The sequence below is a fragment of the Saccostrea cucullata genome, unplaced genomic scaffold, assembly GCF_032062105.1.
Source record: "Saccostrea cucullata isolate Sc308-1 unplaced genomic scaffold, CSIRO_AGI_Scuc_v1 ctg10, whole genome shotgun sequence".
In the NCBI taxonomy this organism is placed as follows: domain Eukaryota; kingdom Metazoa; phylum Mollusca; class Bivalvia; order Ostreida; family Ostreidae; genus Saccostrea; species Saccostrea cuccullata.
The window spans coordinates 645215-672561 of NW_026938566.1; the positions used below are offsets into that span (position 1 = coordinate 645215).

General features: G+C 31.7%; 1 protein-coding gene across 3 annotated transcripts; it reads right to left on the reverse strand.

Annotated features, from left to right (window-relative positions):
- Window positions 1-649: 649 nt before the first annotated feature.
- LOC134250633 (neuropeptide prohormone-4-like) lies at window positions 650-21896 on the reverse strand. Of its 3 annotated transcripts, none has more exons than XM_062732987.1 (5): window positions 21666-21896; window positions 2949-3102; window positions 1688-1822; window positions 1271-1384; window positions 650-1134 (listed from the first exon to the last, which is right to left on the reverse strand). In XM_062732987.1, exons 2-5 carry the CDS (start codon window positions 3100-3102, stop codon window positions 941-943), a joined length of 597 nt encoding a protein of 198 aa, XP_062588971.1. In that variant the 5' UTR covers window positions 21666-21896; the 3' UTR covers window positions 650-940. The 3 variants fall into 3 exon arrangements, with proteins under 3 accessions (XP_062588971.1, XP_062588969.1, XP_062588970.1); XM_062732985.1 differs by lacking the exon at window positions 21666-21896 and adding an exon at window positions 3350-3430; XM_062732986.1 differs by lacking the exon at window positions 21666-21896 and having other exon boundaries at window positions 2949-3179.
- Window positions 21897-27347: the final 5451 nt, after the last annotated feature.

A 27347-nucleotide genomic window follows, 5' to 3' on the forward strand; every position in this document is an offset into this window, starting at 1 on the left:
CAAATTGTGGATGTTAATCAAATATTAAGAAAAATAAACATTTACGTAGTTGTTGTACCATAAGCATTTTGCTCGCCTTGTTTGACCATCATCAAATTTAATGTTTTCTAAACAAGTAGAAATTTAAAATCCAAAAAGATGAGATTTTTGCTTCAGAATAAGAACTTTGCTATAATTAAAATTAGCAGCACAATCAAAGTCTATATATAATACATATGTCCCTATCGACAAAATATTTTGTCACATTTTTGTTATGTTAGGCAAATTGAATAATAGGCATTAATTGATTATTTAGGCATTAATGAATTAATAATTCGATTCCTATAAATAAAAAGGTATAAAAAAAATTATAAATCGTCTCAACGTCACCATAGTTTTTTTGTAAAATTATATCATATTAGATGAAAAGCCACGTGACATTCAATCTCTTATACAATGTAAGATTATAATAAGCAGAGGAAGACATATTACTCATCTGCCTATACCAAATGAAGTTAGTTGGTAAAGTTATTCGATTACTGTCACTAAGCGTCTGGTTCTGTTTGCTTTCAGTTCAGAAACAAATTCCATCCTCTTGTATTACAAGAAGAAAGATGCTCAAATGATAAAAATGTGGAGAACAAATGACAATTTAGGCATAACACAGATATTGAACAAAAAATATATATTTATATATATCATATATGTGTGTAAATGCATTTTAACGATGTAATCATAAAATATAGATACAGATGTATAAAATTATATTATACTTTGCTTAAAACTCTGATAACAAAAAAAGACCATGGATGTAATGAAATAAAGCATTTTCAGCGTTCGTGCTTATGAGCCTACGAGCCAAAATACAAGAAATAAATTAATGTGTTCCCTAAATGATGAAAAAAGGATGCAGAACCTAGTATTGAGTTTGGTTTGAGTTCATTTTGTCTATTGTCCAGGTTTATGACACCTCCAGTCCGCCTTCTATGACTCTGTTAAGGTAGTCTTGGACGTCATACCATTCCTCTTCCGGCATACCCATTTTAAGTAAAGGTCTCTCGTCTCCCTCCCTTACTGCTAGAAAAGCTTTACGTAAGTTATCTTCTTTATCGCCTAATCCCACAATTTCACCCAATTCCCTCAGATTTGGTGATACTGTAAAAATAAACAAATAAATTAATTTCATCAGCCAAAATTGGCATTTTCATCAAAGTTGTAGAAGATCGCCTCATGTCATGCAAGTAAACTACATAAAACTAGCAGACATTTCATGGTTTGTGATTTTACATACCGACTAAGGCATGCGCTACAATTTCTGCAGAAGCTCCATTAAACAATTTAGGAAGCATCCAATCTTCATTTCGAATCAAAAAATTCTCAAGTTCTTCTTTTGAAGGTCGGTTTCCTGAAAAAAAAATGTGATTTTTGTTATTGAATTATTCTAATTGTGACCAGACACCATCAGGCTTATAAAAAAAATCATCATTTTTTAAAATTCCTTTTTGAAAAAAATTTCTTCCAGAGACATCGAATCATTAATCAATGAAAAGAAATGTACACAGGTGTTCAATACTAGAAAATGATTGAATTGTAACGAAGACTGATGATTATGGTTCTATCCATTTTGAGCAGTTCCAGAAAGCATCATCCATTTTCATTAAGGGAGGTGTACACATTTAAAATAAGAGCAAATAAATGAGATTCGTACTGGCATTACACATTTGTGGATCTTCGTCAAATCCATCTGGGCAGTCTGGTTGTCGATCACATATATTTCCTAGAGCTATGCACATCTGCCTGGGGGACCGACATAGAAAGGGGGACTCAGGTGGGCACGGATTTGCTATAAATAAAATTTATATATACATGTATACTGCATTCTTTGTCATCTTGATTTTCAAATTTGGATATAAATAAAACTACAGTATTTTTTGTTGATGAGCTCTCCATATACTAACATCACCCTTTTATTACTAATAAAAAAAGTGATCAAAGTCAGGATAAATCAACTTATCATATAAATCTAACTCATTAAGTGAAATGCACGAATATAAACTATTCATAGTTCTGTAGGAAAAGAAAAAAACGTTGTATATATCTTTATGAGTAAAACCATGCCTTGTGATAATCTGTTTCAAATTATGATAAAAATTAAACAGATACGGGCACAAGAATCAAAAGTTATTTTTTCCTGATTCTTTTAAATTAATACTTCTCTCAATAACATTTTGTGATTTTGAGAAAAATGATATTTTCCATCCAATCTTTTAATTTAATGATTGTATGTTTGGGTCCTATAGGTGTATTATGTTTGGCTATGAAATATAATGATACTGCAGGTCACAGAACAAAACATCAGTTTGTGTAAGTTGTATAATGTATATTTCGATACAAAGCAAACATTAAACAGTATTAAATAATTAAAAAAAAGTCAAACTAAATGAAAATAACATTTGTAAATTCTTTTTTATGTAAAAGGTTACTCAGTGCTTACTCTCTGAAAATATGTTTTATTATCCTTAAGAGACCTTGGTAGAACATTTAGCGCTGGTTCAAGTTTTTTTTTTTTTATAAATAATGTAGTAAAATTAAGGATAATTTAGATTCAAGTTTAAGTTATATAAGACCTGTTTAAATATTTAGGAAATTCACACAACTTAGCACGCAGAAATTAATGCATATGTGTCAAAATTAGCATATATATTCTGGATCAATGATAAAAAGTAATCCTTATGTTTTCGTGAGATTAAGTTTCTAAAAGATAAAGTGTAAGATATAGGAAATAAAAATAAATTCTAAAAAATATAGTCAAAAGTATATAAAAACACAACTTCATTTAAAAGTTAGATATGCTATCAAGGTCTTCCTTTTCTTTTGATGTGTTTGATTGCATCATTGTGAATACCTTTTCGCTCATTTCGATTTTTCTTGATTTAAGCATAAAAATGAAAATGTTGAAGAAGACTTACACGAATCTGCTCTTTTTGGTAGAAAATCTGCTCTTTTTGGTAGAAGATATGGTTTCCTTAATCTTGAAAAGTCCACAGTCATGCCATGAGTTACACATGCACAAAAAATACATACAAGTAAACACGGAAGGTCTTGTCGCCAGGCTGCTTTCATCTGAAACATAATTTTGAAAAAATCAACTTAATTTGTTTCAACTCACATCCAGTCTGATCTTGGTCCAAGCAAATGAATGTCGATTTTCATTGCGTTTCTACAACCAATAGTTTATCAATTTATGAATATTTTACATGAAAAAAATGAGAGCTTTTCCTATAATCAGTATGTGGTATTGAATGCTCATCAATAAATCATAACAATCGCCATATAAAAGCAGGGATAAAAGAGGACAAACATTAAGTACCTGATACCGCACACTAGTACCAGTACAAAGATTGTACTGATAGATTGTACTTAGGGGATTGTGCATGTTGCCCCACCCCTTCACACACGTAGCAAAGCCCTTAACAACACATTACTGCATGTACTGAAGGTGCGGGTCACATACATATCATCACTGGTGTTTCCTCATTCTGATTATATACTTACCAATACTGATAGTCCACATACTAATCACCCATGCACATACCAATACTTATATGTCGACTGGTTTTTCCTTATACATGTATTATACAAACTAAAACTGAGTGTGTTCACAAATAGAAACTCTATTTACAGACAAAAGAAAATCTAAAAAACAAACATTTAAAGACAAAAGAAAATCCAAAAAACATTCTTGGACAAAAACTTACTAGTAAACCAAGATAAGGTTACAGATATCAGTTTATACTCAAACAAATCCAAAGATTTCCTTGGAGTTAAAAATTTATTTTCAAAAAAGTAAAAGAGATAAATATTATAACTTCAAATATGACGGCATGCCATTTTTAGTTATATTAGATACATCTTCAGTGAAAGTTACCCAATATTGCAAATACAGACTTAGTCATTAACTATTAAATATCATTAAACTTCAAGAAGATCTTTTTTTTTTTTTTTAAAAGAGATCGATTGCTTAAGACAGGAAGTCAATGTACATGTATTGGGAGGGGCAATTCTGTAGTTGTAATTCTACGAAATATTTGCGCTTTAGAAGCAATGGAATCAAAACCTGGCATTTAACAGTTTTTTATTCATATGATTGATTTGATGATAAATCATATGCTTCAAATACAGATTTACATGAACCAATGAGAAGAAATGCATCTTCATGTACTAGTAGGAAGAAATACAGATGTCACTGGTATCAAATTCAAAGATCTTCAAGCACCAATAGGAAGAAGTATTTTTACTCAATGGAAAAATGTAACAATGGAAAGAAATGGAAGAAATGAAAGGAAAAAAGAAGATCTTTGAATGCGAAAGTGAAGAAATGCCTTGATCACTGAAGTTAAAACTAAGAACTTAATTTGCCAATAGGGAAGAAATACAGTAACTAGTTGAGAAATGGAAAGGAATTCATTTACTCGTGTTGAAAAAATTAGATATCTTCAAGTACCAGTGGAATAAAAAAAAAGATACAAGAGAAATACAGAGATTATCAAGTAACAATAGGAAGAAATTTACAATCCCAAGTGATGGAAAAACAAATTTTCATAGAACATGTACCAGTGAGACGAAATACAGTTAACAATGGAGGGAAAGAGGTTATCGATGAGAAAGCTTAAAGAGATACCAATGTGAGAAAACAAAAATCTTCTTATCGAGAAAATACAGAAAACACTTATTACAGAATGCAGTGCAGAAAAACGCTAATAAAAATACAGAACTGTCATGATGTAATTTTTGATATTACCTGTTGGTAGTAAATACATTAAATTATTACAACTACCGGGGAGAAGTTGTCATAATGTAATTTTTTGTATTTACTATCACACGGTAAATCCTTAAAATTACAATACGATAGAACAAGAGGGAAAAATCTTCCCTGAAAGTAATACTTTAAACTCCACTGTGTCAATGGATCTTTAATGGAATTTGGCACACTAAGATTAAGACCGATCTAGCAAAACATGTGCAACAGCGACATTCTCCACAAAAGCATCAAATGGCCGTTGCAGGAAAAAAGAGAGTTTTGAAATTTGTTCAACGAAATTACAATACACGTTACACAATACAATTTTATGCGCATATTATACAAAGCCAACAATGCTGGTATTGAGCAATCAAAGTTATCGACAAATTGAAACCTTCATTCTGTGTGAAACTCACATACACTATGATAGCTGACAGATTTCAATAACATGAATTATTCATATGATATTTGAAGATACTATCTCATTTGTAATAGTAGTTAATTTAAAATTGCTTTTCAGTGTTTAACGGCTTTGGTCAATTAAATTTGTAATTCCTCTCCAACTCTAACATTTACTTTTCTATGTATTTGCCCGTATGTTTTATTTATTATTTATTTTTGACTTGGATTATTCTAACATTACAAAGGAGTTAATAGAATTTGAATAATTAACGTAATTGATATTCTCTATAGAAGCTAATTAATTAATTATAAATTTATTGATATATATCCTTCGTATAGATACTAATTCGGAAATAAAAGAACCGCTTAGCCTTTGGATATTCAGTATTATCTTGACTAAGAATATTTACCACATAAGTTCTCGGTTAATACGAAACCCCAAGAAATAAACGAAAGGTCTTGTGCTAGCTTTTGGCAATAAAAATGTCACTGTGATGCTGCTGAAATGATGCCTTCTTCGAGGACCCTCATCAATTCAGCCTATCTTTATTAGGATTCTCTTGGCCTGTACATTAATCACATGAACGTGACTGTACACAAAGACTAAAAAAAGTATTCTATCTCACAATTAAAAAAAAATGAACGATTCTGAGTTTTTTCCCCCCTCAGATACAACTTGTTCATTGAAAATTTCTCAATTTAAGGATGAATAGCACACACATTTTTAAATTCAGAAATTAGTAATATTTCTGATAGATTGATATTCAGATAGGTAACCTAATGATATTTTCCGTCAAAAGTAGGAGATTTTTGTAAGATTTTGTCTCAATGTCAAAAATACGTGCAAACCTTTGAACCAAATTTCAAATTTCTTTTTTGTTTGTAAAAAATATGAGCGGCCAAGAAATTGCCTCTTAAACAATATTTTACAATTCAATCACTTGACAATAGTCAACTCCCATCTCTTATTATTTGGAAATGATTCCTTGTCTGTTGATGTGAATAACAAAATATTTCACTGTGTCCAAAAGTTCATTCGTGATTCAGGTAGACTTTGACCCCCTTTTCTTCTTCTGTTTCATTTGTCATTTAATCATATCTGTACAACTTTGATTGGTTATGATGTGAGAATTTTACTTGTTATCATGTTTATTATTTATTATCATTATTGTCATATATTTTTCTTTCCAAAGTATGTTGTCATTGTAATCATTTACAAACATTATAGATTTACATATTGTAAGAACTCTGAATCTTTAGTGTCTTAACTTGAAATATTTTGTATTTATCATGTATATGTATAACTTTACACCTTCAATTGTTATTTTGGCAATCACTAATTATAATTATTGTATACATTACAGGGAAAGGATTTTTTAAGTTGCAAGAACTTGTAACCAATCCCTTTGTATAAATTATACAATAAAATATGTTCAAAACAAAACCAAATTGCATAAAAACAACAAACAGTCACATATTTGAGCACCAAAGAAAACTTACGATTTCTGTATATTTTAAGTATTTATTATATGTCATTTTTAATTCAATCAATCTAATCATCAATTTTTTGTGTTTAGTATCCTCAAGGTGAAAAGCGTCTTCTTTTTTTCAATTAAGGCAGAAAGTTTAATGATTAATTCATTTGAATATTGTGTACTGTAAACATCAGAATGTAAGTTTCGGAGTTAATTCTTAGAATATGTGTCCATAGTGCAAAAAACTGTAATCAGAACTTATGTAACCTTGCATTAGTCATTTCATTTTCAGAAGCCTAGAAAGTGCGAATTCAAGTTTGATGCCGAATACATGATCGTCTCTCAATTTCAGTCTATTGCATTGTGGGTATATGTTAAGAAGCTTATGTGTTATGTGGAATCAATATAAGTAAGATGAAGAAAGTAAATCACTGTGCAAACTAATAACATGACAAAGTCATCAAAGAGATTGAATATTCTAAAATGAAGCCGCGTATGCATGGAAAAGTTGTTTTGCGTTGATCAATCCTAACATGGTTATTGTATTTTTCCGAGAACTTAATCTTTTCTGGAATTATACGTCGCAAGAATTATTGTAGGAAACAGGCATTCCAATTGATATGACATGAACGATTCACGAATGAAGATTTTTTAAGATAAAAATAATATTGTTGAACGTAAAGGGTAATGGGTCACAATATTCAGCTGTCAAAATGAATTCGTAGATGAAACTCATTAATTATCATCCTAAACTTTAATAAATCCAAGCTAGTAAAAGTTTTGGTCATCCGCTTTTACTGTGAATAGTTAAGTCTACATGAAACATTTTCGTTTCCAGACGACATCTTCGAAAAAAGTATTGAACTTTTGTAATGAAATTTTGCATCACAGCCCCCCTTTGCTAAACAAGATTATTTTTTATTTGAGTCTTAAGGTCAAGGCCAGAAATAAATGCAAAAATTGTTTCAAATGTTACCTTTAATTTCTCTTTGTTTTTTTCAAGGTTTTTTAAAATCATAATTAACACCCAATGACGAAATAAAGTCCAGATGTCAAACTCAGAAATGTGTAACTTGTATGAAATCATTTCCTTATGATAATAGTTACTATTTTCCTTTGTAGTTTTGCAATGGAATTTTATACCTTTAATAAAAATGACTGAAGCAAGACCCCTTTTGATTTTGAGATTAAAAGATCAAAGATCAAGGTAAGAAATTTATATATTGCTTGCATAGTTTTTCATTCTCTTTCTCTCTCTTTGCAGTAAACCGTAGCGTCATGAATTTCTTTACCTATTGTCAATAAAACCAAAATCTGGGAGATCCTGTTCACCTTTTTTTTCTTTATCTTTCAAATCTTACACTCTTTTTTTTTAAGCGAGTGATACAAATGTTAAAAAATGGGTTGTTGAATTAACCTTGTGGTTATGAAAACCTTCGTAAAACTTTGTACTCTTAAAAAATTTTTGCTTAAGATGACACATCTAAAACTAGAAATTGCTTAGCGTGTATCAAATAACAGTTGAGCTTCACAGTTTATACCCGATGGCCCCTTCTTAATGTTGATATATCGTCTTTCAGCAGACATTACGGAAGTTAATTTTGTAAGATGTAATATTTAACAAATTATGCTTCCTAAACCGGGATCTTAAAATGTTTCCGTTTCTATGGTTTTTGCTGCGTGGCAAGACAAATATGCGTCCAAAGTTTTTTTCCAGAAATTATACAATACCGAGGTTGAGGCCTCGCCAGAATGAATTTTTAATTATGATTAGTGTCAGTCATTGATGCGCGACATATGACAAATTGATTCAATTCGTGACTTTTTTTGATAAATATGCTTCATCAATAATGAAAAATCAATAGAACTCCCCAGGAATCCCCCCTAGACACTTCAGTCTTCTGGTATCTAATGTAATCAATATGGACCTATGGAACAAATACATATTTGACAAAGACTCTCCGGTGAGGTTTCTGAAAAATAGGGTGATTTTTTCCTCATTCCTCGTAAAAGAAAAATCAAGATTACCAAATCACGTAGTTTTAAAATGTTAAAAGGTCAATATAGACGTGAATTGTTGGGATTAATAATTTCTTTGCAAAAAATAATGGGTGCAAGTCATGGGTTAATTTCAATGACAAATGGAGTTAAACTAAATCACACACATTAAGCCATGTAATAAGTCATATGTAAAATTTTAGTGGTTAATTTCAATGACTAATAAATCAGCCCGCGGAGTTACTGCATAGACATAAATCACACACATTAAGCCATTATAGGTTAAACCAAATCAGGGAAATGAGTCATTCTTGACAAATTTGAAGGAATAAAAGAAATGATGTATTTTGTTCAAAGTGTATGCCATCATACTTTACATAAGTATTTTTAGCTGAATTAATGATATTTAACATTCCAGATCAAAGTGTATGCAGTGTACAAATAGCTATATTTCACTTCGGCTTTAATTGACCGCATAGTGTAGGGTGGCCGATTGAATGCCATCGCTATCAACAGCAGTGTTCTTTTAAATTGCCTCATTGCACACTGTTCCTGCACCGCTACTTAAAGACAGGTTTTGTTGGCCAATAGTCAGACCCCATGATGGAGATAATTATTAAGTTAAGAGCTTTTCAATATAGAATTTAGAGGTTATACATGTATACAATCAGAGGAAGTTTACTTTTTTGTGGCACCTGATTCAACCTCTGATCTTTTGAAGGTCCGTGTCTGCTCTAATCACGATTTGTATCGTTTAAATATACTTTGAGCTTGATTAAGGTTCGTTATCTCCATCTTTCATTAAAATACTTAATATATTACACACTAGTATGTTCCAAAGTACATGTTCCTGTTATAAATCCATTATATTTAATGTCTTCAAATAAGCCCTTTAGATAAACTTAGCACTTTTTACTTGTTTTACACACAATGAAAAAGGTGAAGACAACGAATAGTTATCGATCTCAAAGAAAAAAATTATAAACAATACAATTCCGTGATCATTGGATAAAACACGAACCCCTTGAAATTTCAGAGACAGTATCAGGTGCCTAGGAGGAGGAGTAAGCATCCACCATTGACGATCACACAGATGATCTGAGGTGTTAAACCAATGCCATGGAAGACAAGAGATCTTAAACATTTGCAAGAACATTATCCAGGAAGAAAAATTTGGCTATGCTAAATTATACTACTCATAAAAGGCTATTTGGAAATGAAATATAATCATTTTTCTCCCTTTCCCTTTAAATCAGATTATTATGTGTTGTAAAAGGTTTTCATTCTAATTTTATAGCAAAATGAAAATAAACATTCTAAATGATGTACAGATACAACTTCTTCTTCATTGTTCAAACATATATATAACTTCCCGAAATTAATTTTACAATAAGTTCTTTTGTAGCTTTAGATATTTTGGAAAAGATCACTCAAACATCCTAGAGAACGTCTATTCTTCTTTAAAAAATTCTCTTTATAAAACAAAGCAATTTTGTATCTATTTGGTGGATGTTGTTATACAAATACATGAAATATTATAAATCACGTCAAAAATGAATGCAGATAAGTAATACCTTAATTTATAGCCTAATTAAATTTCAGCTCCATGCCTTTCCTCTCCAACACATTGTCTTAAAAGATTTCAGATGAACTAGAAATATATTATAAAGTAGAACCAGACAAAATCTATAGACAGCAATTGTCTTCGAAGGTTTTTTTTAAATGAAAGATATGAAAAGATTAAATTAAATATTTTCAAAGTTGTTTAAAGATTTTGTGACATGGAAAGCTCAACAGTTTCACCAAATGCTTAATTGTTTTAGTGAGACATAATGTTTTCTCATGGTTCGATTATTCTCTCGAGCAAACCTTTTAAGAATACTTATGACAAAAAGGCAAACCCTTTTAAATAAAGTACCCAAGTCATGTAAATATCGCACTATGTATATATACTTTCTCTGAGATGTGTATACATTGAATTTCGTCATTGTTTTTCAGTAATGTTTGGTAAAAGAACGTCATTTTAATCGACAAGGGGGTAAAATTAGTTTGCCAATTTCAATTCAGATCCTCAGAGCTTATTAATAAATGATAATAAAGCAACGATATCCCAGTGCTTTGTGGTGCTTTTGAAACATTCTTGAACTATATACCTAATGTACAATGTATTAGCAACTAGTGACTGCATTCGAGTTGTTGAAAAGTTACGGTTGGATTATTCGACGTAGGTGATTTTCATACATTCAGAGAAGTAAACATCTAAATGAATGAATCATTTAGCGAATGAAATCAAACGATTTATTGGATATGATAAATATGTAGGATGCATAAATAATTGATTTACTTATAATTTTAAATTCAATTTTGACTTTTCCTGTCTTTTGGTGCTTAAATATAGCATGTAAATTAAAAAAACATACACCTATTTATCATTAAATACAAATGTATTCATTTCATTTATTCATTTATTTTAAGTTATTATGTTTTTAAAGTTGAAAAATGGAAAATTTTTTAAAAAATGAAAAAAATGAAAAAAAAAAAGTCTCTCACAGTCCTTTAAAGTTTTGAATCAAACAAATCAAAAACATCCTCATAATGTTTTTTTTTTCAGTGTATTATTCTTTTTCTCTTTGGTTGAAGAAAAAATCACAAATGGAAGCATCTTGCACAAAAACAGAAACGTCATTTTGTTGCAATCAACCACAGCTCGCAGATCCCTCGTAAATTACAAACATCCATATTTTTATTCAGTTGGGCATCATTTGACATAATTGAACTGCTTGAAAATTCAGATTGAGAATACCGCTAGATCAATGAGAGGCATTGTTCAGGTGTTGTGGCCTCTGGCACCAGAGACAGGGCTGTAGCAATTACAATATGATAGACACCTATACAGATCTGCATTATATATTCATGATTATTATGCTGTAGCCCTTGGTGTATGTGGCCTTTCCAACGGTTGGATGATAAGCTTAATGCCGTGTTTCACCGTTTTTGTTGACCATTGTTATAAATCAATTGATTTGACATGTATCAATACCTTATGGGATGTTGACACAATATACAAAATGATTGCAATCTTTTATTCCATAAATCAATTGTCTGTAATTCTTAAAGCAACATTTTCCACAGAGGAATTAACTCATAGTATATAAAAAATAATTGATGTATACTTATTACCCAGTTCTAAAATTGGATAAAATCTGTCTCACACCCCCACTTCTGGTTGGAGTATGGAAATTCAATACAAAAATCACTATAACCTCAGGTATATACCCTGATCCCTTGATGACGACGCTTAAATTGGCATTTGTTGACCGTGATGCAAGCAATGCTGATGACGATTTGCGTGGCTTATTGCAAAGATTATAAAGATAGAAAAGGTAAACGAAACAATTGAACTCTTATCGCATCGAGTTACGTCCATCAATGTTCCACTTAAAATTACTGTACAGACATTTACTGCGCTATTTAACACCAACAGACACCCAATACTATCCTATAGTCTCTACCATAAGTAGCTAACTTAAAGCCAACACTTCATTTCAAAAAATTCTAATGAGCTGCTTGCTCAGCATATTATACACAATTGCAAGGAATTTGACACGTGAATCCAGAATCATAAAGGAAAACACTCTATCGTGTAACAAGTGAATTATGATTTCTAACATAACTTCCAAAACTTAACATTTTGTAAATTTGGCAAATCTCTAATACATACTTTATTTATTATCTTATATTTTGAATTTAATTAAAAGTTTGTTTATTTATTAAATCACATTAGTGTACACAATCACATTAGTGTACACAATGTTAAAAAGTTCACTGGGAAATGAACTTTTTTTAACTTATTGTTGCATTTTTCTAGTTTATTGATTTTTAAATGACAGATGATACAAACAAAAAATTGATGCCAGGATTGGTATACATTTTTTGACCTAATTTCATTGCAAATGATGCAAATAATAAATTTATAGAATATAAAGAAATTGTAAGCCTTCTGTGACGTTCAAAATTCTACCCTTCTTAAACAATCCTTATTATTCTATACAATTTTTTTTCACTTAAAATTCCATTTTTTCGCAACTTTGAATAAAAAATGAAAAAGTACACGGTGAAACTTATTCATTTTATTCATTAGAACATAATCTAAGCTGTTATTTTCAAAATTTTTGACAAAAGTTTGTTTGTATCATCTGTTCTAAATTACATTAGTTTTCACCATAGCGTTCTTTAACTTATTTAACATTCAACTTTATTGATTTAAAAATAAACATTGTTATATCATGTACGTTATGCTTCTTTGGTAAAACAAGGCTTTTACGGTTTTTTTTTCTGTTTATGTCTAGTATGTGCCTAAAGTTTCTCAAGAGAAAAGAAACTTGTTGCACATCGATCTGTTGTTTCATAATGTTCCAAATGTTTTTCTTTGGTACGTGCACACTATATAAATCGCAAAAAGGCTCTACAAAGTGGTTGGATTTATCGCTGATGATATGGTTTTTTATGGAATTAAAATTTCACAAAACGCAAAAATAAGATTTTAAAAGTAAAAAGATGGGAAGAAAGAAAGAAAAATGTTTTATTGTTCTTTTCTTGAATAATTCAAACATTTAAATTGGACATATGAGGACAAATCGCAAAATATCTGTCATGTGTTTTATTTCTTTACACGCCTGTTGTTCCGAATTTTACCTCAAGTTAATTGGCTTTCCGAATCTAGATATAGCGAATATTAAATACGACGAATTTCTTCTTGGAAAAAGACTTGATGTTTGTTCTCATGGCTAAACAAATAAACCGACAGAGTGGAAGACGTTTTAGAACGCAGTCCCTCAAAATTAACGCAAAATGTCAACATCCATGAAGGGAGAAAAGCGATACTGGAATGAAATATTTATCTAATCTCGAGTCGTATTGACAGGGGGCCTTCGTTACAATGTTTCTAATTTATTTGCACAAAAATACTGGTTTCGGTAATGTTTATCGATTTGCAAATTGTTGGAGACGAAAAATTGTGCTCATTTTTAGATATATATATATCTTAAACTTCTGGAATGCAAATATCGTTTAATATATTATTTAGCATCGATAACTGTACCAATAGTTTATATGGTTTGGAGATGAAGGATGACCAATAGACTGACTTTAAACAAACAAAGTTTAATTTTCAGAATTGCCTCAGTCGTATTTTGTGGGGAGAAAGTGATTATAAACGATACACTGATCCCAAAACATGAAATTATCTTCCAGAATTGTCAAAATCCCATTACTGGGGGAGGTAGGGGGCGCTGATGTATGAACGAAGTTGTGCAGGGGATCGATCTAAGTCATTGTAAAACAATATAATATAATTTTATTCCATATCCGTGTTTATAATTGCACGCATATAGAAACACTTGTATGATGTATCGTAACATTATAGAAATTTAACACATGCAGCAAAACAAATCGATGGTAATTCAACTTAAGCGATATAGCGATACGGATTAAATTACTCGGGCCATCGCTCGCTTTGAGATTTCTTGTCCGAAATGGCATTGCCTATGGCACGGCCCAAGAGAATCTGCATCGTCGGCAGTGAAACAGGCAGTCCGTTATTGAATCAACAAATCCTAACGATTGTACAAAAGGAACTGACAGAAATTCAGTTTATTGCGTATCAATTAACGCGTATTATTCCTCTGAATGCTGGTTGGTAGACGTTGGAAGAAAGGTGGCTAATTTCTGATTGTGGGATCGACATATTGTCGACATTAAGATTTTTCAACCAGGGGTCTCGCCATGCTGATTGCATGTACACACTCTCTAAATTAGACTTGGACGTAGGAAGCAGAAATAGGTGATGAACAAGTCCCCCAATTAACAACTACTCCCTTATTGTGTAAAACAGAAAGCTTAATATCTTTCTAAAAATAGATTTTTGGAAGATAATATCACCTCTTGCATATCCATATGAAGGTGTTATGTATCCCAAACAATGCACATTGTATATTTGTTTCCTCGCCCCTTACAATGATAAAGCTTCCCAAGGGCAATCGTCGCAAACCACGCCCAAAATGTGTACGATCCCCATTTTGGTAGGAAAGAGCTGTATGCTGACTCCGAACCGTGGCTTGACACCACGCCAACGGGCTTGAACTAAATAACATATCCCATTTTGAACGTCAAGGTTTTTTGGACCGTACCCATAACAATAAATATTTGTTCCCTCGCCCATCACAACGATAAAGCTTCAAGCGGACTTGAACGAAATACATCATTAGTATGACGTCACTTGTATCCATGATCACTTCTTAAATTATTACATAAACGCAAACATTTTTCATAGCTGGGAAAATTCTTTTAAATTATTGAAGAATATTATGCAAAAGTAATGTAGCAACAATTCTAAAAATAAGAATAAATTGCATTAGATGGAAGGTTGTTTTTATAACGATTACTGTAATAGTTTTTCAATATGATCTATTAGCAATGCATGCTCAAAGAAATATCATTAAGAAAAAAGGTCAGATAAAAAAGATAACAATTATGCAAAAATATTTTTGTTAATGACTGATGTCAAATTTTGACTTCACAGAACAGAGATGGGCAAAATATGATGTTTCTCGGATCAGTGCCTAAAACTTATCACATGGTTATGTTCTTCCTAGAAATATGGAAATTTTGCAATAGCATCAAAAACCTCAAGAGCACCATAACTGTTCTGATAAACGATAATTGTCAACGAAAAAAATATTAATTCAGACAAAACTCCTGGAGCCTCTGTGTGGAGTAGATTAAAAGGAATTGAAGATACAATTGAGAATTGCGTGGATGGGAGGCGAACAGGTCTGATTAATTACAGGGGAAAAACAATCTAGAAATCATTGTTTTTTATTATTTCTTAATTAACGGTTGATAAGGGAATGTATTCATCAGATAAAATTCCGAGTTGCATAAAAAACTGCATCATCATGATTCCTCATTGTTTAAACAGGTACCTTTGATGCAACTATACATTACAAGTATCCGCGCCAAGAGGACGGCCACCCGTACGTCCAAACTCTCTCTGAGTCTCTCTCTCTATCTCAGTTTCCTGCAATTTTGTACACGATATCAAACATTCGCACGTAAAACACCTCTTTCACCGCACGTTCAATTATACAGGGTTAAAAAAATCAATTCATATTTTGTTGTTTTCCAAATGCAAAAATGTCAATAGGATTTCGAGATGGAACGTGGGATTTTCTATCTGAATTGTTCTTTTTTATCAAGGAACACCATCATATCATGTTCAATATTGGAGATGTATTGTGGAATCTGTTTCAGTGCATTATCATCCTAGTATTTTAAATTCAATAGCTAATCCTTTAATTGAACTCAGCGAAGTATATAACCGACAAAATTGTTAGAGACAAATCTGTCTAACACATTAATGTTAAACATGAAATATAATAACGATTGAGGCAAATAGATACATGACACTACGAAATGAAAAAAATGAAATTTCATAGAGCAATATATACCGTTTTTTATTATTTTAAAATTATTCGCTCTATTTTACTATTAATTGAAATCATATTGCAATGTCTCTTTTTGATATATTAATATTTGTTTTATACTGATCAAAATTTCTCTCTGTTGTTAAGGGTGGAATCGGGAATATCAAATCTTTGCAATTCTATCAGGAATGAAACTTTCAAAAAGGGAATCTTATATACAAAGAACTCTAAGATTTTGGTTTTCATTTGCAAACGACAAGACTTCATAGGGAGAAAAATTTTAATTTTTCCCCTTCAGAAAGTCTTATTGGATACCTTGCCTTGACTGTCTTTCACGGCTATATATTTGGAATAGATGCGTTCGGTTCTGAATTGTCCTTAATAAGGTACAATGTCTTGTGGAGTGTGAAGAACTTATCGTGAGCAAAATCAACTTTTTATTGTCTCCGCGGTCCTTGCTTACTACAACACGCTATTGGCGGAAATCTCGACAAATATTTCCATGGGTTTTTTCAAAGGCTGTTTTAATGGGGGTTATTAGATTACCTAGATGCCAGAACATAGTAATGGGCTTGGAAAATAACAGAAGTAAAAAGAATTCTGCTACTGTATATGTTCTTTTTACGACAATCGTACATACGTTTAACCGGAGTATCCTTTATAAATTACTAACTAATGATTTTCTTTTTACAAAAGACCTTGACATTTTAGATATGACCTTGAATTAAGGGGATGTAATGAGGACACTAGCAATATAATGCTCAAGTCTCAGTCTCTCCAAATGGAAACTCTGAAGCTTTACTCGGGTACATTTTCAATTTATTACCTACTGACGTTGCATGACACATACGACCCCAAGTCAAGATCATTACACACGTGTAGATTTGGCAACAACATTTACTCAAACTTCAATTGGAGGATCTAGTTTTCTATCCCATTATCAGTAACCTTAAACTACCGGCGGTGTTAGATTTGACTTCATTCGAAGTCATGTCGCCCGCGTGGCACATTTTGTCAGTGTATGCGAGAGTGTTTGCTCTAGAATCGCGTAGTACCGAGTTGATCCTTTCGTTTAAGGTGAGTGAAACATTAAAATAAACAAATATTTAAGGTGATGAAACACCTTTGGGTTACATGTTACAACATTATTGTTTGAAAGCATTTTGGAGTTGATGAATTCGAAAATTTTGATCCGGATATCATATATGAAAGACGGACAACTACTAGTTTATCCAAAAGCAATGTTTTGTTGCTTTTAGGTATGCCAAGAGAATATACAAATCAATCAATTTGGTTTTAATTTTTTTTCTTTTTAAGACTTTATGATAAAAAGAGCAAAAGGTAAAGTAAAGTGGGACAATGTCCTTTTTTTCGATATAAAACAAATTCTTATTAAAAACACTATTTTTAACATTTTTATCATATTGTATTTGTCTAATTGCAATTTCCACTAAATAACGACTCCTGTACTCGTGTATCAGTTAGTAGAAGACAACAGGATAGAGCATTATGTCTTACAATCCCTTCCTAAAACATCTTATAGTTTTTTTTCTAGGTATCATTAGTACTAAACTGTATCATAAGTATTAAACTTTCAAAGTCTACTTAAAAATCATAAAAATAATCGATTTTTAAAATTTTATGTGTAAGTATATATTCTTTTTATATATATACATATAAATGAATGTTTTTTACGATAAACTTCTCTTATCTTGCAATAAATTTTCCGCTGATGTTTACTGAAATGCACTACAAGTGAAATCTTGGAATTCAACAAAAAAGACAGTTTCTTTGCATTCTTTGTTCAGTTGTTAACATTCCTTGTGCTACTTAGCAATAAAATCAACCACAAGAAATCTGAACTGATTTCTTTTAAGGTTGGAAGCAGCGTTTTCATTAATTTTCCTGAGCAGGATATCCGTTCTACAAGGACACCATTACTGATCCGGGTACATAAAAAATAATCCTAGTACATAATTAAACAAATCTTTTGTCGTTAAAGCTGTCTTTTCTTACCCTGCAAGATTTCCAATTCTTTATAAACAGACCAGAGGGTTGTTCAAAGATGACAACTCTTAACAAAATTAAATGTAACTCCTTCACAAATTAAAACAGAGATAAACATATTGGAGTTTCCTGCAGAATCTTGAGTAGAGGAGTATACGATACTGTATAATATGCGTAAACATGTACAGAGTAATTAGGAAGAAATAAATTTAATTATCCAAGAAAACCTTGAATAATTCATTATATGGAAGGAATAATTAGCTAAGTAGTTTCAAGTACATGTTCACTTTAACTGTTCTTTTTTCTTCTAGAAACTTAAATCAGAAAAGATTCAAAACCTTGTTCGGTATCAGAGGATTTATGGGTAAGTCTTTTAAAATTGCCTTTTCACACATTAAAACGCTCATTCAGACTAACGAATTTATCCATAAATATCAAAGGTAAAAAGTGTATACAATAATACATGTACTTTCAGAAGTACTTATGTTTATATAAAAGTTTAAGCAAATGGGTTTATGTATGCATTTCATAGAAGAAAAAAATAAGGAATTGGTTGAAGGAACGTGTTTCAGTAGAAGAAAACTATGAAACAGATCAGCGAATAAACAAAATTAGCTTGCCTTCCCTATTTCATATTTATATTGACTGTCACAACTGTGAACGTACTACCATACATTCGAACAATGTAGCTGAACTTTTTAATTAATTAACCTTCTGAAATTCCCATGACGGTAAAGAATGAAAAGGAACAGATGTCCCACTAACGACCTTTATGATAGTTTCCATAGTCATACATTTCAAACAGGAAAATATCAAGCAAAACCTTTTTATACAATAGCCCTTGAATTCATTTGACAAATTTGAGCGTCTTTACTTATGAAAGGATGAGTTTGAAATTTACTTTCAGCAGGAAAGTCTTTCGAATTTTAATTTAACCTCAACTTGGTCCTTTTTTCAATTGAGATTTCACTTTAGCCTCCTTCTGATTTCTGTGACCTTATTTGGCCCTTGTCTTGTTTTCATGACATCAATCTTGTCCTGATTAAAGGCCCAACTTATGTTAATTTATGATTAAATATTTTGAAAAAGGTGGCATAAAAACTTACAAACTGTCTTCGCCAGCTACCCCCGCCCCCCAAAAAAATCCCTCCTTGTGTACAAATGACAAATCGAAGAGAAAAAGGATGTTTTAAGAGAAGACTTTCTTGCAGTGGTAGCTTGTTTATTAAGAAAAACTCTCTGCAAAAATGGTTTATGTTTGTATACATGTATATGATTTATTAAATAGACACTAATGATATACCAAATCACACAGAATGACATTTTGGATCTTGTATATCGTACGAATTTGCCTCTCTAACATTCACGGTTGCTGATACTTCACATGGTTTTAAAAAGACAGTTTTAGGTATAGAAGTGAATCCATCTCATACAATACACAATTGTTAATTGAATTTGTATCTTATGTTAAACATAAGAGAAAAGAGACATAGACTGGTATTGTCTTTTCATATAATTCAAGGAAATACATCCTGTGACATGATAAATACATAACATACACAGAAAACGCGAACAGTTACCCATTTTAAGTGCTCTCTTACACAATAACCTAATATTATTTAGAACGCTAAAAAAATCTATGTCCATTATTTTTTCTGCAACCTTTTATCATTTTGCTTTTATTAAAATACTAAAAAACGCTTAATCGATTTACGTACCTTACATATCAAATTATCAATACTACGAATGTTTGACATCTCTTACATCATAATTTAATCGCAGGATTGGAATCCCCTCTCAATGTATATAACAAGTTTGGCCTCTCTTTACAATCATAAGTATTCATTTTTCTAAACATTTTTTTTTATATAACGGAACTGGTACGAATTTTCAAAGAAACATATATTTCACCAAGATGTACTTTTCTTTTAGTCCTCTCAAATAACTGAAAAAATTAGCATAGTCTAGGAATGGTCTTCTTAACAAAATAGAAATAGAGGATAACGGAATTTGTCAGTATTCAGCACCAACACAGAGAACTAGTTACTGCACTCTGTCATAGCGATGGGTATATTTCCTGTCTCATACATTATTAAATTTTACGACTTAATGGCATTCCATAAAAAAGAAACCCAAGGACTCTTGATCTTAGGTATTAAACAAATCTGTATATGACTTCCTTTTGCTCCTAATATCCAATAAGATCTGAAATGGAGGAACTATAACAGTTTCGTCATATTTATCTTTATATACACGTCATATCAATTTATATACGAATCTTTTTAAAACGTAATCTAACGCCCCTTTTTGTGTATCTCTTGCAATATTGTCCATATTATCAAACATATCAGAAATCTTTTATTTTTTTTTTGAACTCAAAATGTCGGTCTCGTATAAAGTTTCACAATATTATTAGCGATTATCAATATGAATAAGTAATTCACACCGCAGGCTGAGAGAATTTTTTTGTGGATTACAATGGAGAAAGAGCTGCTAACAGTCTTTTTTCCCGATACGACCATTTAGCGTAAATCAACTTTGTTGGAAATGAAGATGCTTTAAGATCCGAGGCTTTTGTTGCAGGAACAACGGAATGGCTAGGGACCGAAGAAACCACGTGAGCTTCCTTGATTAATCCCCCCATTTGTCGTCAGGCCCTTCACCTGAGGAATTTTTTTTCCTGGCATCTCTACTTTTTTAACAAACTATCGTTTCCATGGACACATTGTACTATAGGGACTATTCGAATCTTGTTATTTGTCCTCTAACAGTTTGATTAACAAAGATGTATTTTGTTAATTGTTATTTTGTTTTTGTTATTTTGTTAGAGGAAATATATTGTTTGGTATAGATTCGTAAACTAGAATTGTTAATTGACTGACATGGCAGTATTCTTTCTTGTAATTGAAATTTGAAAATGATTTTTTTTTTAATTGAAAATAATTGTATTAAATATTTGAACTTAGATGTTAATAAAAAGAAAACGTTCAAAACATTTTATTATTGACGATGTTTTAAACATTTATGCATCACAAATTTATGGTATTTGATAATATAACTTTCATCTTTACCGATACATAACTCTTTGGCTTACTGGTAGTTTGATTTAACTAACGATATCTTCTTTAAAAATGCTAAATTAAAATATTAACTCGGCAGATTAAAAAACCTTTCGGGGATATTATGTAAAAGAGGACACCTGCATTTTTAATTATATTTACAAATAGCCGTTAATAACGTTGATTGTCAATCTCATATCACAGTGGATTCAATCATATTAAAACCGAAAAGAAGGAGAGAAAAAAATCGTAAAAAGATAAGTGAGTGAAAATAAAACTAATCTTATTCCATTACCGTTTTGGAAATTTAGAAGGAAATTCAAGAAAATAGGTAGGTAACCGTGAAAAATACAACATCGAGATACTTACCTGCTTAATTTCCATTAGATCTTATGTTAATCACAATCACTCAAACAACAAAACTATTTATATAAACCATTCCAACACATTTTCACCATACCTTTTTTAGTAAATTATAAAATAATATCTAGTCCTCCTTTTGTGTTTTTTGCTGCTGGAATAATTCAAATTTGTTTTTTTTCCTCCTGTTTGAGTTCAATTACTAAAAATTTTTACAAATATTAATCGCGTTTCAAAAGTTCCGAATGCCTGGTACTGTTTATCACTGCGCATGCTATATAACGCTTCTGAACACCAGCGACATCTCGGAGAGTTAACAGAAATGCTTCTGCTCTCGCCTACACAGGGATTATGAATAATAGATACTCAGCCTTTAGTAGATCTGGACCGGGGAGACGCAGACGACCGCTAGTCAGCGCGGGAAAAAGTCCGTGCAAAACCAATAGCTTATAGACAACGGACCGACGTGCGAAACGTTATCTTTTGACGTAAGATTATTTGCATCTTATTTTCAAGTAATTGGTTAGCAATAACCAAATCCAGAGATGCCATGGACTCAAATCGAGAATTGTCTCATGGGTATTTTCTCAACAAAAAGAGAATTGTATTTTGTGGCAGGTAGTCTTAGAAAGGTGATATAATATTCAGTAATGAATAAATTATCATGTTTGGTTTTGGCCTGGTCTGTTGAGGAAGGAATTAAGTTCACTTGGTGTAATTGAGAAATTTGACGAATGACATTATTTCATTATTTGTTTCATTGCTTACAGCATACAAGTAATTTTTCCATACGCAGTCTGGAAATATATTACTGCATATTTGAGTTCATCTCATAATATGCGTCGTTATCTAAGCTCTATATATCCTTTGATTATATGTCATCATTCACCTCCTTTTTGTGAAAAATTAATAAATGAGATAAGCCGGAATTTATTTATCCATCCATGCAGTGTCAGTACGTAGTTACTAGGTTTACGGGTTATCTCCCCTTTTCTATGCATCATTGAAAGTGAAAGGTGGGTGATGAAAGTATCCGATTTATTTTTCTGTATTATGAAATATTTTTTAATAATTTCCAGTTTTTAAAGTTAAGTTTCTGTCAAAGAATTAACATGGATTATCTTATCAACATTGATATTGCTCGATGGCAAATATTTCATTGGATTGAAACAGATGGATTTGCCTCCCGTCCATACTTTAAACACTGGCACATGGTACAAGATACACAAGTATGGTAATAATAACCAACTTCATCAGTATATTTTGAATGAGGAAAAACGTACTTAGTGAAATATTATTTAAACAAAATGAGCTAATCTAAAAATAGGTTTGAAATTCAACTTTATTCGGTCCGTGTTATTCAAGGTCATTGGTCAAACATCCGTACACATGGTAGCCTATATTTAGATACTTAGTTCCCTTGGCCTATCTTTAGGGGGTTTAGAAATGGGAATATGCATAGTTATAATTCTTACAATATGGGGATGGGTTATTTTGTAACTTCGGGCTTGTTGTATTTATCAGTTTATCAGTCAAAATATTTTGTGACATAAAAAACTTTTCCTTAAAACAGTGAATAAATAGAAAACATACAGATTGAAAATAAATTAAAGTTTGATAAAGCTATTGTATCATGTCTTTAGAAATGTTATTTACCCTGATTCACATAGGAACAGAACTCTAATTAAAGGATATAAATTTTCAATCAAGGCCATTCAACCTAAACAATGGTCCAAAGAGAGGCTTGGAAGGTATAGAATTGCAACAAAGGCAGTAATCAATTGTGAAATAAAATAATTTGAAGTAAAATAAAGAACAAATTGTGGTGCTTTTGAATGTTAATTGTTATATTACAATTAATGCATTTTTATGTATATGAATTTAACATGAAATAAGATGTGTATTTGTTTATACATATTTACAGTTGTACATGTACACATGCTATGACAAAACTCAAGGTAAGTAAATATGAATGATGACTAAATAGATTTTGAGTAATCAGTTGCACGGAAGCATTGCAATGAACAATTCAGGCTGTTAAAGCTGGGGGCATAGGTTCTATGCACCCAAGTTGAATTGTACATTGTCTGTCAAATCTACATATTAATAGTTATATTAGGACCAGCAGCATCCTCATCTATTCGGATATCTCTTCTCTTAGGGGGCTTGAAAAGGGGGACAGCTTCAGACTCAACCAGAATAATAGCAATGTGCATAGTAATTTAGGGCCTCAATGGTTCACTAGTTGATATAGATAGGAAATTTTATTTTAATTAAGTACATGTAGATATCTATTATCTAGCAAGTCTAGCTATTAATTATTTTGCTGGTTAACATATGTATATATAAGTCTTCAGATTAAGTAAGATGGGGGTCAAGGGCTTGTTTCACATATATATATTCTGTGTTGACATTTTGATTTGGTTCAAGTTATAAATAAAGGAAATAAATGAAGGTCAGGCTGTTTGAACATTCGGAAGCCGTCTTCAGTGTATGTGAACATAATTATGAATTTTTCTAACAGGGCCTGTACCTTATTTGAGCAGGTTTGTTGATATCATGATAACACAATAAAGACACATACATTTAATGCCTTCTCACCCCTTAACTGCATAAAGGCCTTGTATCTTATATAGTTGTGTTTAGTAAATGAAAAGTTTTGTACTATCTTAAGTTAACATGAAAATCAGGTAAACTTATTTTACTCAATTCATTATATACACTATTCCAAAAATGTCGATAATTCACACAGAGATAAATTTCAGCACGGGCTTTTATTTCCCGTCAATGTTCTTTAAGACTTATACAAGAAAAATCTTTAGGTATTTAAATATAATTCTACAAATAAAAGACTATTATAAATAAATAATAATAATTGATAGGCTAATCTTGTCAAAATTATTAGGAAATTAACATTTATTCCTTTGAGTTATCTTTCTCATCAGGGAAAGTGAACCTCAAAATAGGAAATGCAACTTCAAGTCCCTGAACTTTTACCAGTTTTAATCAAGTAATTCAGTTTCAGAAAGGGATGAGGGACAAACTACAGAGTTCTTTAGGTGCTAAAGTCAATGCAGACTCATTTGAATAAGGTTCGCAGTGCTGGTCTTTCTAATAGATGTATTTTCCTTATGGCATATGCTGTATGAATGGTCAAAGTAATAAATAAATAAACAAATAAATAAAATAAAGAGGGTTTATAATGAAACTTCCAGTATAAGGTTTAAAATAGGGCTTAAATTTTTGTCAGTGTTGGCTTTTGCTATGTCTCTAAGTTATTAGATAAAAAAGGATTTGCTATTTTCACACAGATAAAACTTGCTTCAGTTAAAATTCTATATTCACAGATTTTAAACTCAAAAAGGATAAATTGTTTAGGTAACTTGCTTTATTCATGTGGAGTTATAAGATTTAAAAATAAATAAATAAATAAATAAGATGAAAGAACCGCATAAGGCGAGATTTCCTAACAGCATAGATATACAAATTCGGGGATGGGGGGGGGGGGTGTTAGATACATTTTATACCACAGGCTAGATTATAATCTGACCCATTTCCTACAATATTTTTTTTTTTATAGTAGGCGCTTACTGTTAGCTTACACATTTGCATATTTTAGGGGCATTTCTTCATTGAAAATATCAGTTCAAACCCAGTTGCCATTCGCAGGTATTAATATGGTATGTGTTTATCCCTCATCTCATGTGAGCAGTTAGCAGAATTATTTTCTGTTTACACATTTATCTTGTATGGGATCAAGATGCATTAGTCGGTGCATAATTGCATATGTACATGTAAATTACATCCATGCATCAGCTATTGGGTACAAATACAGGTTACTCCTACATGTATAAGAGCCCCAGTTAACGGCCCTATGCTCCTTATGTACCTCGGAGCCAAGTCAAAAGTATCTCGTTGTGAACCTCTAGCATGCTGGAGTAAAATATAGGTTAGCTAGGGGATATAAATACAAATCCACAAGTGAGTAGGAGTTAACTTTTCATAGTGCTAAGATTAAATAAACTTCGACAGCATTTTAGGGTATTATAGAAAGGATAGGTTTACACTAATTTAGCATATTAATTTTCATGCTCTCTATCATAAAGCTATTTTTTACAGCCTTAAAAATAATTTTGAAGTTTATAATTTTAATAACCCATTCCACAGCATATTTTTGCAGGAGGAAAGGGGGAGGGGTCCCTCCCCAAAATTCCCAACGTAGGAAGCTTAAGGTGTAGTACGATCATGCCTATTTGATAGAGTATTAGCTGGAAAGGGATTTAGAATGAAGTTTTTAGTCATAGGTGCCTTACATGTCTGGTGCAGTCCATCCACATTAACAAATGCTTAGGGGTAAATACAAAGTACATGTACCCTATTGTGTTTCTTGGCTTCAAAGGTAAATAGTATATACAAGATTTAATCAATTTTACATGGTCGTCGGAAGAGCTTGGATTAAAAAATAAAGTAGTACTTAGATAAGCTCATTTCTACAGAACTGGCAAGATACGTTACAAAATATCACAAAATATGTTCTGCACTTGACAGAGTTGGAATATGAACACTTAAAATTATTCTACAATACAGGAACAACTTAATCATCCTTAAGGGGGGGGGGGGGGGTAGAGAGTATAGGTGCTCATCTCATTCATCTTGTTTGTAATCTTTGCAGGAAAGTATATTACAAATTTTTCTTTCAAATTACCTAAAAATGAATAAGAAATAAAATTCAAATGAATAAACCAATAAATAAAAAAGGAGGGATAAATCTAGTTAAGACATATTTTCCACTTTATATTCTTACATTAGTCCAGCTAGTTCTTTCTTTCTGACTGAGTAAAATAGCTGGATATTAATAATAGAAATAGAGACCCAAAGCAATACAACTTCGAAAGATATAAAATCAGGGAAAAGGGGGGGGGGGGGTAAGGCACGGTAAATTTGAAGGGTAACCAGATTTATTTTAATGCAGCATAAATCTACAGTGGGTTGGATATGAGAGAGAGTGATGTTCACGACGGATGGGTTGCTGAGGGTTTTGAGTAGGCTAGGAGTCCATGGTGGGTGATTAAATTGAAGTTGCCTACCCCCACCAGGTGGCGGTGGGCACCTACGGTGCCCATGTGGCGAAATCGTCACCTTCAATTTAACCATTGAACTGTTGATTTTGTTGACTTTTTGTGGTTGATGTTGATATAAGTGATGATTGATGTTGATATATGTGATGTTGACTTTGAAAATTATATCTTATATAATGTAAATCTAAAGCAAAATAATATAATTAAAAGACAATTTGTGTTGAAATGTGTCCGTAGCACGAATGAGGTCAACCCAGCGTGCTACTTTTCCCGTCAGGGAGGGCACAACTTATGTTGATGTTGGGGGTATGCCATTTTGCCGGCTGCCCCACTGTTGTGTAGACCACTGTGGACAATACCTGCCAACTCGAATAAAACATTAAACTTAAATACTTAGCATTTGTTTATTATATATAGGTCTTTGATAATACTGCATATTTGAGTTCATCTCATAATATGCGTCGTTATCTAAGCTCTATATATCCTTTGATTATATGTCATCATTCACCTCCTTTTTGTGAAAAATTAATAAATGAGATAAGCCGGAATTTATTTATCCATCCATGCAGTGTCAGTACGTAGTTACTAGGTTTACGGGTTATCTCCCCTTTTCTATGCATCATTGAAAGTGAAAGGTGGGTGATGAAAGTATCCGATTTATTTTTCTGTATTATGAAATACCCTCCCACCTCAACCCTTGAGCT